Here is a 13,656-nt window from a genome sequence, read left to right on the forward strand (position 1 = left end):
TGCCTGTCATGTTTTATTTCTTACGGCTTCCTGTGTTCTATTTGTTGACAAGATTAAAGCAAACAAAACAAGCACTTCTTTTCTTTTTTTCATGTTTTTTTACTCTTTGGGATGAATCTGTCATCAAAAGAGCCACAGCAGTCAGGATTCTTTCAGCTGTAGGCTGGAGGTAATTATAGTTACAATATCGGTAAGATTGTAATTATCATTAACAGCTGTTATTATCAGTTCTAAGTTGAAATCATAGCTACACATAGTCAAAAGAATAAATATAAATATATGCACTGAAATACAGTACTGAAACTTGCGCGTTTGCGTTTGTCAGACACACTTGTTCCGGGGACTCAAAGGGAAGTTGTGTTGTACAGTTTTCGTGGGAAATGGGTCTCTCGACGGAGGAAAACGTATTCATAGTTAGAATACGTTAGAATAGAATAGAATATTATTTCTGCTTATACGCAAGTTGTTGTGAATAGGGACTGAGGTTGAAAAAGGTGGCAGAACAATTCCTTTCCGTACCCATCTCATTCCCCTGATCTTACCCCACCTGATGCCTACTTGTTCAACTGTGAAGATCCGCCTTGAACTGAGCACAAACTAATCGTCTCCTTTTGCAGGAGTCTGAGGCGACCTTTGTTCTGATAATCCTGGTTGAGACTCCGCGTGAACGATATGTCTAAAGTAAGGTGGTGCACACACACTTTAAACGCATAATGCGGTAAATCAACACACTAATAGTGTGTATGTTTTTTTTTTTTTTTTTAGGAGAAATAAGCTCACAGATGACAACAAGGCGATACTGTTCATCTTTTTATTTCAGTACTGTGTATTTTGGTGCATACTGTATAAGAGTTCCAATGAAGACATCAGGGGGGGACACGGGTCCTGGTAAACGCGTTGATGGCCTGTTTACATGCATTGACTATTAGATTCAGCACCACTTTAGCGCTAGTGCAGCAGTGGCCATTAACTAGGGGCCACACTGCAGCAAAGTGTATTGATTTTCCTGCTCAAAGACACTAGATTACTACCCCGTCAAGTTAATTAGCCAGTTTAAACCGGGGAAAATCATCAAACTACACGAAATGCCCTAGGGCTGAATTTGGGCATTGCTGCTCCAGTTCATGTTGAATAAAAGCTAAGTTTCCTTACTGAGTGCTCTGGAGTGGTCTGGGTTTCTGATGCCCTTGGCACGAAGTCTCTGTAAGAGCGCTGTAGATGACTGCTGCTTCACCAGATACACAGCCATGGAGTAACTCTGTGAAACACAAACAGCACAACAAACGTATGACTGTACAAGAGGTGAAATCTGTGTTGCACTGAAACAATTAAACTCTATCTAGATGATTTATATCTCATCAACGTGCAGTGTAGAGCTTCTGTTAGCAATGAGAAGATTTCTCTTTCTGTATTATCTCCCCAAGCGTCTCATTGAGCAGCTACAGTCATCTTGTAAGCAGCAAGGCCGTGACCACAACAGTCATAATTCACAAGCCAGCAACTCAAAGAAGCAAAATGCCTGCTTATCTGATACACAGCGCAGTACGGCATGAGCTAATTGCTTTAACATTATACTGAAAGCACTACAGGTCAACGTGGGTTATTTTGCACAGTGTGCCTCACACTTTCTTTACAGTAAAGAGAAAAATATCTGAGGGATTTTTTCACACTGAAAGAATGTCACATGCATGCTCAGACACATGCTGTAATAAACATCAGAGATAAGGGTGTCTACTATAAAAAAAACAACAAAAAAAAACAGTTGGAACAGAAGGGAGCAGATGAGAAGCTGTGTGACGTGCAGATATCTAATCTGAGCAGTAATATGAATAGAGGGGACTTGCTCGATTTCGTTTAGATTTGTTGATAATCAGGCAGAATTAATTCATTATGGATGAAATTGGGCTTCGAGTTACGACTCGAAGACAAAAGTTTTTCTGTCTGTGTGCTCATATGACAAAACTATTCATCGTGTGGATAATGAATTCATCTGTAGTGCAGCATGAAAGATACTCGACAGTGCTTTGAACGTGTTTGAAATGAACAAAAGAATTCCAATCAACATTCGATGAATTGTATAAGAATCACAGCGTATTTTTATCCATTGTGGGGACGAATAAAAAAAAACTAAAAAAAAACTTGTGGTGTTTAGTAACTGTTTGCACACCATGCTATTGGACAACTTCCTTCCTGTCAGCCACAGACACCGTGCAGAACTGTAACGGAGCTATTTTAGTTTCCCCCTTTGTTTATGGGCCTATAATGAAATGCATTTTTTTACATAGTAAATGATCTTGTAAATGTTGTCTTTTTTTTAACAAGACAACAAAATGACACTGTCCTAGTTTCTTAAACCACTGATTCTTGGTTTCACTTTGCAGCAAATCTGGTGCTGAAAACTGGCCCTTTTTTCTTCTTCTTTTTTTTTCTAGCAGCTGAAAAAAGCTAAATAAAACCTCATTTTAAGGAACAACACCTCACTCTTGATGCATCTGATTCAGCTGTATGTTTGGCCCCTGAAACAGTCACTTTGTCTTTTTTAACTAATGTTCTAGAGTGCAGTGCCAAAAAAAAAAAAAAAAACCCACCAAGCACCTGTGTCACTGTTTATTATCTAAATTTAAAACAGTGGAAATATGCTGAGGTGTGCATTAGAGATTTCAACAATGCAACAAATGTACTTAAGAATGCACAACACTTTAGACAGATTCAAGAAACATGATGACAGGTGCAAGACATCAACCCTGCACCAGATACAGACTCTTGGTGTCTCTACATTACAGTGCACAGTCTCGAACATTCTTAGTGTCTCTACAGTACAGTGCAGTCTCTAACACTCTCAGTGTCTCTAAAGGATACAGGTCACAGTCTCTAACATACTCGGCGTCTCTACAGTGCAGTGCACAGTCTCTATTACTCTCAGTGTCTCTAAAGGATACAGTGCACAGTCTCTAACACACAATGTCCATACAATACAGTTTGTCACACACTCAGTGTCTATACAGTACAGTGCACAGTCTCTAACACACTTAGAGACTGTGCATTCTTCTGTAGAGACACTAACACTGTCAGTGTCTCTATAGTACAGTGCACAGTCTCTAAAATTCTCAATGTCTCTACACAGTACAGTGCACAGTCTCTAAAACTCTTAGTGTCTCTACACAGTACAGTGCACAGTCTCTAACGTTCTCAGTGTCTCTACACAGTACAGTGCACAGTCTCTAACGCTCTCAGTGTCTCTACACAGTACAGTGCACTGTCTCTAACGCTCTCAGTGTCTCTAAAGGATACAGTGCACAGTCTCTAACACACAATGTCCATACAATACAGTTTCTCACACACTCAGTGTCTACACAGTACAGTGCACAGTCTCTAACACACTTAGTGTCTCTACAGAAGAATGCACAGTCTCTAACACTGTCAGTGTCTCTATAGTACAGTGCACAGTCTTTAAAACTCTCAGTGTCTCTACACAGTACAGTGCACAGTCTCTAAAACTCTCAATGTCTCTACACAGTACAGTGCAGTCTCTAAAACTCTCAATGTCTCTACACAGTACAGTGCACAGTCTCTAAAACTCTTAGTGTCTCTACACAGTACAGTGCACAGTCTCTAACGTTCTCAGTGTCTCTACACAGTACAGTGCACAGTCTCTAACACTCTTAGTGTCTCTAAAGGATACAGTGCACAGTCTCTAACACACAATGTCCATACAATACAGTTTCTCACACACTCAGTGTCTACACAGTACAGTGCACAGTCTCTAACACACTTAGTGTCTCTACAGAAGAATGCACAGTCTCTAACACTGTCAGTGTCTCTATAGTACAGTGCACAGTCTTTAAAACTCTCAGTGTCTCTACACAGTACAGTGCACAGTCTCTAAAACTCTAAATGTCTCTACACAGTACAGTGCAGTCTCTAAAACTCTCAATGTCTCTACACAGTACAGTGCACAGTCTCTAAAACTCTTAGTGTCTCTACACAGTACAGTGCACAGTCTCTAACGTTCTCAGTGTCTCTACACAGTACAGTGCACAGTCTCTAACGTTCTCAGTGTCTCTACACAGTACAGTGCACAGTCTCTAACACTCTTAGTGTCTCTAAAGGATACAGTGCACAGTCTCTAACACACAATGTCCATACAATACAGTTTCTCACACACTCAGTGTCTACACAGTACAGTGCACAGTCTCTAACGCTCTCAGTGTAGTGGGGCCAGGGGTAGCGCAGTGGTTAAGGCATTGGACTACGGTTCGGAAGATCCCAGGTTCAAACCCCACAACCACCAAGTTGCCAATGTTGGCCCTTAACCCTCAACTGCTCAGATATAAAGAGATAATGAGATAAAAATGTAAGTCGCTCTGGTCTGCCAAATGCCTAAATGTAATGTAATGCACAGTCTCTAACACACTCAGTGTCTCTACACAGTACAGTGCACACTCAGTGTCTATACAGTGCAGTGCACAGTCTCTATCACTCTCAGTCTCTAACACACAATGTCTATACAATACACAGTTTCTCACACACTCAGTGTCTCTACAGTACAGTGCACAGTCTCTAACACTCCCAGTATTTCTACAGAAGAATGCACAGTATATAACAATTTTAGTGTCTCTACAGTACAGTGCGCAGTCTCTAACACACTCAGTGTCTATACAAAACAGTGCACAGTCTCTAATGATATCTGTTTATCTTTATAACAGCGACCAGTCTCTGATGATCCCTGTGTCTCTGCAAAAAAAAAAAAAAAGGGGGCAATTTCCCCAATTACATATAATTAAAGCCTTACCCTCCCAATCTCTGCAGTCCAGGACACCACAATGGTGTTGGGGACAGTGGTGGACAGTCTGACGAGTGAGGTAATGTTGATGGGTCTGCTGGGACGCTTTGGTTCAACTCCATTTTTGGTAGGAGGAAGGTAGCCCTGAGGACAAACACATACACGGACTGCATGAACAATATAATAACTACTTTTTTTTTTTACTGTAATATGATTCGTCAGTGTACAATTATTTCTCTGGTTTTTATCCTAACAGGTGATGGCATGAATGTTTTTATTCTCTTTTCATACCGGAAGGTTGCACGGTTTCCCGTTGACTTTTACACAGAGGTTAGGAGGGAAGTGGTCTTCTTGTGGACAGCTGGTTTCTGATAAGCAAAACCTATAGACGGAGAACATGATATATTTATTTATTTATTTATTTATTTTACATTTGTGCTTCAAATTTAAAGCCTATATCAGTTCATTGATATAAACAGCTCACATACCTTAACTGTACTTGTACTATGAAGTCGCATTTGGTCCCCGAAATGTCCCTTTGAAAACAAAAACCCAAAACTATCTTGATTAATATTTCAAATCTAATAGAATTAATAGCTTTGATAGCTATTTATACAGAAAGAGAACCAGTGAAAGGATGGCAGTTTAAACCAAGAGCTATACAAATCCTAAGCCTGAAGATCAATACGAGAAAATTAGGTCCCTTTTTTTCGTATTCTCCTGAAAATCCATTACAATGGAGAAAATATTTATACAAAATTCTCCTAATTACTTTGTATAAATATTTTTAGAAGATCCTCATTTGAAGGCAGTTATGTATTACTCCCTTCCAAAACATTCTCCTTTCTAAAAAATTAATTTCCACAGCTGTCACCTGATAAACCGAGACGAAATCACAAAAGCCCGCGATGTTACAGTTTGGGTCTCAAAAGGCTATGAGAAAATAAATGGTATTTACACTGAGCATACTGATTTTATTAGCGCAAGAAAATGAACTGGAATCCAAGTAGCTGCTTTTCTGGTTTTGGATCAACCTTAAAACGGAGACCATTCGTTCAGAGAAAAATAAATAAATAATCTGCAAACCAGTTCACAAAAATACAACTCTTACAGTATAAAAAACGGCATGGCGATGAAAAGTTTAACATGTTTATGTTGAGACAAACCTAAGCTCAGAAATATAATTGTATAGCTTCATTGTACAACTTACATTGAGCTGCTGATCTGTTGGACTTGCTGTGGTGTTAACGCAAACGCAAAACACGTTTCCTGAAAGCGCTGACTGCTGTCTGAAGCTGAGAAGGAGAAACAAAAGACACAAGTCATTATCGTCTGAATGAAATTAGTTGAAAATCACATACATAGTAAAAAAAATACATAAAAAGTGACACTATAATTTATCTGCTGGCTTTATTCCTCGATGATGATTTATCACAAACAACAGAAGACAATACAGAGCTGCATCAGCATCAAATATTTATTCCCTTTTTTTTATAATAACATAGGACGATATTTAATCCTCTCATCCCAAATACTAAAATGTTTCCTAATCCTGACCCAAAGTATGCGATACTAGAAAGACGACCGGTTTAAAGGTATGTGAGTTCCCTTCCAGAAAAACTCTTGCCAAAGCCCATTATGAATCAAAATGAAAAGAACAAACAGAGGAGCTATGACAAATGATGTGCATGTCTGGGATTTGTTATTGTGTCTCGAAATACTTATTAGACTATAATTAATAAAAGCTCTGTACTGTGACATATTTAAAAAGCATTGGTGTAGAGGCGTTCCAATCCTCTCTTATATAAACAGAGCCGTCACTTTCCATCTTCTCACTCGGGCAGAAATACTGTACGTCTTCAAGTGTGAATCCAAAAGGAGCCAATATTGAAGGACTCTATGAACAACCGCACTGAGGCTTATTGCCATGCAGCCCTACTTTAAACTGGAGATTAATAATTCATAAAATCTTCGGTAAAAAAAAAAGTTAAGAGTACTGAAGGGGAGGAAAAACGGAGAGAGCGAGCGCTACAATATAAGCAAGCAATTTTTAGGAACTTCTGGTTAAAATGATCAAATTCGTAAATAATCCAATTACACTTTTACGATATGATCTGTAAGGTCTGCTTACCCAGAAGAATTTGCCAAATGAAACAATCATCCGGAGGAATGCACGTTCTGTTCTGTTAATACATCCTAAAGTTGCTTAGAAATGCAACAAACAACGCACGCGGGGCAAAAATTCGGTTGTAAACCATTAATCATGCAGCTACATAAAGGGCAAGCAAATTCAGGAAGCAGCTAAAAAAACAGCAACCCGTGATTGTATCACTATAATGCTCTGCATTTCCAGAATCCAAACAAAGAAAACAGTTCCCTCACTGAACTGGTGTGTCATCATTAAAACACAGCAACACATCCACGTACAGAAACCTATAGAACCAAAGGTTTGTGGACACCTGACACCTTTGCGCATATGTCTTGGAACCACATAAGGGCACAGCGGTCAGGTGCCATTACTAATTTTGCCATGTAGAGTAGTAACCTTCACTAATGCTCACTGAGATTCGCCCACACTCAACAATACACTGACACTCCACAACATATCTCCACAACACTCAAGAGTGAAACTTGCTCTTGATGACACTCAATGACGCCTTAATACCTTATCAGAACACTCACACTGACAACTCACCACTACTCGCACTCTCACTGACACCTCGCCCGCACTCACTGATACTTTCTGACACCACTCGCAGACACCTCACCGAAACACTGACACACTCGCACATCACCAACACTCGCAGACTCTCACTGACACCTAAGCAACTTTTGTAGACACTCACTGACACACTGACACCACACTACTGCCCACAGACTCTCAGTCACCTCTCACTCACCGACACCTCATTGACACCTCACCGACAACTCACAGACTCACAAGGACACCTCACCGACAACTCACAGACTCACAAGGACACCTCACCGACAACTCACAGACTCACAAGGACACCTCACCGACAACTCACAGACTCACAAGGACACCTCACCGACAACTCACAGACTCACAAGGACACCTCTCGCAACACTCGCAGACCGTCAGTGACACCTCAGCAACACTCGCAGACTCTCAGTGACACCTCAGCAACACTCGCAGACTCTCAGTGACACCTCAGCAACACTCGCAGACTCTCAGTGACACCTCAGCAACACTCGCAGACTCTCAGTGACACCTCAGCAACACTCGCAGACTCTCAGTGACACCTCAGCAACACTCGCAGACTCTCAGTGACACCTCAGCAACACTCGCAGACTCTCAGTGACACCTCAGCAACACTCGCAGACTCTCAGTGACACCTCAGCAACACTCGCAGACTCTCAGTGACACCTCAGCAACACTCGCAGACTCTCAGTGACACCTCAGCAACACTCGCAGACTCTCAGTGACACCTCAGCAACACTCGCAGACTATCAGCGACACATCAGCAACAGTCGCAGACTCTCAGCAACCCCTCAGCAACAACTCACAGACTTACACAGACACCTCAGCAACACTCGCAGACTCTCAGCGATACCTGAGCAACACTCGCAGACTCTCAATGATACTTCAGCAACACTCGCAGACTCTCAGTGACACCGCAGCAACAACTCACAGACTTACATAGACACCCCAGCAACAATCGCAGACTCTCAGTGACACCTCAGCACAACACTTCGGACACTCAGCGATACCTTAGCACAACACTTGCGGACACTCAGCGATACCTCAGCAACACTCGCAGACTCTCAGTGACACCTCAGCAACACTCGCAGACTCTCAGTGACACCTCAGCACAACACTCGCGGACACTCGCTGACACTCACTGACATAAACTGACTAACACTATCAATAACTGCAATCATTTAATGACACTTACTGACACCCTCACTAACACTCACACACTATACACTCGGTCACTGACTGACACCTCATTCAACCCTCAGTAACACCGCACTGACACTTTGACATGTCGATGGCATTCTAACTCTTACAGAGGCTTAGACTTAATTACACTTAAACTAAAACTCCCTGATACGACACAGACATGAGGGAACCGACTGAACCGCTGGTGGGTGTATAGTGCAGTGTTTTATATTTCGATGCATATCTGCTTAAACTGCTAGAGCCGTAATTGCTAGGATTATAAAGATTTTTGTTGCTGCCATTTAATCTGTTTCTTTTTACAGTTTTACCAATTTTATCTTTTAATCTTCTTTATACTCTCGGCTGCGGCTATACCTTTTATCACGCTAATGACCTTGAACCGAATTGAATTGTAAAGGAATATAAACAATATTCCGAAGGAAGAGAATAGGATGGTGAGTGAGTTAGAAACGACGAGCGAAGAAAGGAGAGATGAAAGAAAAATGTGAATATGAGGAGACAATAGGAGAAGAAAGCATGCACCTCGTTAAAAGAGCAAAGGGAGGGCGAGAGAGAGAAAGAGTGCGCAAATGCGGGAAAAAAAAATCTTAAAAAAACGAGTGTGCACAAGAAAGAGAGAGAGAGAGAGAAAGAGAGAGAGAGAGAGAGAGAGAGAGAGAGAGAGAGAAAGAGATTATCATCTTCTCCAAACTCTGCTAAGCTTTCTTGGAAATCCGATCATGTGACTGCAGCACCTTTACTGGAGGGCAGCAGACAATCAGTGGCCAAACACAGGGTAACACACACACACACACAGGGTAACACACACACACACACACACACACAGAGTAACACACACACACACACACACACACAGAGTAACACACACACACACACACACACACAGAGTAACACACACACAGGGTAACACACACACACACACACACACAGGGTAACACACACACACACACACACACACAGGGTAACACACACACACACAGAGTAACACACACACACACACACAGAGTAACACACACACACACACACACACACAGTGTAACACACACACACACACACACACAGTGTAACACACACACACACACAGAGTAACACACACACACAGAGTAACACACACACACACACACACAGAGTAACACACACACACACACACACACAGAGTAACACACACACACACACACAGAGTAACACACACACACACACAGAGTAACACACACACACACACACACACAGAGTAACACACACACACACACACAGGGTAACACACACACACACACACACAGAGTAACACACACACACACACACAGAGTAACACACACACACACACACAGAGTAACACACACACACACACACAGAGTAACACACACACACACACACACACAGACTAACACACACACACACACACACAGGGTAACACACACACACACACACACACAGGGTAACACACACACACACACACACACACACACACACACACACAGGGTAACACACACACACACACACACACACACACACACAGGGTAACACACACACACACACACACACACAGAGTAACACACACACACACACACAGAGTAACACACACACACACACACAGAGTAACACACACACACAGAGTAACACACACAGAGTAACACACACAGAGTAACACACACAGAGTAACACACACACACACACACACACACACACACACACAGAGTAACACACACACACACACACAGGGTAACACACACACACACACACACACACACAGGGTAACACACACACACACACACACACACAGGGTAACACACACACACACACACACACACACACAGGGTAACACACACACACACAGGGTAACACACACACACACACACACACACACAGAGTAACACACACACACACACACACACACAGAGTAACACACACACAGGGTAACACACACACACACACACACACACACACACACACAGGGTAACACACACACACACACACACACACAGGGTAACACACACACACACAGAGAAACACACACACACACACACACACACACAGAGTAACACACACACACACACACACACACACAGTGTAACACACACACACACACACACACAGTGTAACACACACACACACAGAGTAACACACACACACACACACACACAGTGTAACACACACACACACACACACACAGTGTAACACACACACACACACACACACACAGAGTAACACACACACACACACACAGAGTAACACACACACACACACACAGAGTAACACACACACACACACACAGAGTAACACACACACACACAGAGTAACACACACACACACACACACACAGAGAAACACACACACACACACACACACACAGAGAAACACACACACACACAGAGTAACACACACACACACAGAGTAACACACACACACACACACACACACACACACAGAGTCACACACACACACACACACAGAGTAACACACACACACACAGAGTAACACACACACACACACAGAGTAACACACACACACACACACACAGAGTAACACACACACACACACACACACACACACACAGAGTAACACACACACACAGAGTAACACACACGCAGTAACACACACACGCAGTAACACACACACGCAGTAACACACACACACAGTAACACACACGCGCACAGTAACACACAGTAACACACACGCGCACAGTAACACACAGTAACACACACAGTAACACACAGTAACACACACAGTAACACACAGTAACACACACACACACAGTAACACACACACACAGTAACACACACACAGTCACACACACACAGTAACACACACACACAGTAACACACACACAGTAACACACACACAGTCACACACACACAGTAACACACACACAGTCACACACACACAGTAACACACACACAGTAACACACAGTAACACACAGTAACACACACACACACAGTAACACACACACACACAGTAACACACACACACACAGTAACACACACACACACAGTAACACACACACACACAGTAACACACACACACACACACACACACACACACAGTAACACACACACACACACACAGTAACACACACACACACAGTAACACACACACACACAGTAACACACACACACACAGTAACACACACACACACAGTAACACACACACACACACACGCAGTAACACACACACGCAGTAACACACACACACGCAGTAACACACACACACACGCAGTAACACACACACACACGCAGTAACACACACACACACGCAGTAACACACACACACACACACAGTAACACACACACACACACAGTAACACACACACACACACAGTAACACAAACACACACAGTAACACACACACACACACACACAGTAACACACACACACACACACAGTAACACACACACACACAGTAACACACACACACACACACACACACACACAGTAACACACACACACAGTAACACACACACACAGTAACACACACACACACACACACACACACACACACACACACACAGTAACACACAGTAACACACAGTAACACACACACACACACACACAGTAACACACACACACACACAGTAACACACACACACAGTAACACACACACACAGTAACACACACACAGTAACACACACACAGTCACACACACACAGTAACACACACACAGTCACACACACACAGTAACACACACACAGTAACACACAGTAACACACAGTAACACACACACACACAGTAACACACACACACACAGTAACACACACACACACAGTAACACACACACACACAGTAACACACACACACACAGTAACACACACACACACACACACACACACACACAGTAACACACACACACACACACAGTAACACACACACACACAGTAACACACACACACACAGTAACACACACACACACAGTAACACACACACACACAGTAACACACACACACGCAGTAACACACACACGCAGTAACACACACACACGCAGTAACACACACACACACGCAGTAACACACACACACACGCAGTAACACACACACACACGCAGTAACACACACACACACACACAGTAACACACACACACACACAGTAACACACACACACACACAGAAACACATACACACACAGTAACACACACACACACACACACAGTCACACACACACACACACACAGTAACACACACACACACAGTAACACACACACACACACACACACACACACAGTAACACACACACACACTAACACACACACACACACACACACACACACACACACACACACACAGAAACACACAGTAACACACAGTAACACACACACACACACACACAGTAACACACACACACACACAGTAACACACACACACACACACACAGTAACACACACACACACACACACACAGTAACACACACACACACACACACACAGTAGCACACACACACACACACACACACAGTAACACACACACACACACACACACACACAGTAACACACACACACACACACACACACACACACACAGTAACACACACACACACACACAGTAACACACACACACACACAGAAACACACACACACACACAGTAACACACACACACACACAGTAACACACACACACACAGTAACACACACACACAGTAACACACACACACAGTAACACACACACACAGTAACACACACACACAGTAACACACACACACAGTAACACACACACACACTCCCTGAAGTTACAAGTGTAAGGTGGAGAAGTCGTATCTTATTTCTATGTGTGTGTAACAAAAAAAAAAAAAGACAGAGAGACAGAGAGAGTTAAAGAGAGCGAGAGAGACAGAGACAGAGAGACAGAGAGAGTTAAAGAGAGCGAGAGAGACAGAGACAGAGAGACAGAGAGAGTTAAAGAGAGCGAGAGAGACAGAGACAGAGAGAGTTAAAGAGAGCGAGAGAGACAGAGAGACAGAGAGA

At 42.7% G+C, this 13,656-nt stretch overlaps 1 protein-coding gene across 2 annotated transcripts in view; it reads right to left on the reverse strand.

Annotated features, from left to right (window-relative positions):
- pias1a (protein inhibitor of activated STAT, 1a) overlaps nucleotides 1-13,656 on the reverse strand; it is a 74,743-nt gene that overhangs the window by 15,083 nt on the left and 46,004 nt on the right. For both annotated transcript variants that reach the window (XM_053492685.1, XM_053492684.1), the window contains exons 3-7: nucleotides 5,994-6,078; nucleotides 5,272-5,319; nucleotides 5,075-5,165; nucleotides 4,793-4,927; nucleotides 1,153-1,258 (exon numbers count right to left, since the gene is read on the reverse strand). In XM_053492685.1, coding sequence (XP_053348660.1) covers nucleotides 1,153-1,258; nucleotides 4,793-4,927; nucleotides 5,075-5,165; nucleotides 5,272-5,319; nucleotides 5,994-6,078 — 465 coding nt within the window. The remainder of the gene's footprint in view (nucleotides 1-1,152; nucleotides 1,259-4,792; nucleotides 4,928-5,074; nucleotides 5,166-5,271; nucleotides 5,320-5,993; nucleotides 6,079-13,656) is intronic.

Source organism: Clarias gariepinus, chromosome 3, assembly GCF_024256425.1.
Source record: "Clarias gariepinus isolate MV-2021 ecotype Netherlands chromosome 3, CGAR_prim_01v2, whole genome shotgun sequence".
In the NCBI taxonomy this organism is placed as follows: Eukaryota; Metazoa; Chordata; class Actinopteri; order Siluriformes; family Clariidae; genus Clarias; species Clarias gariepinus.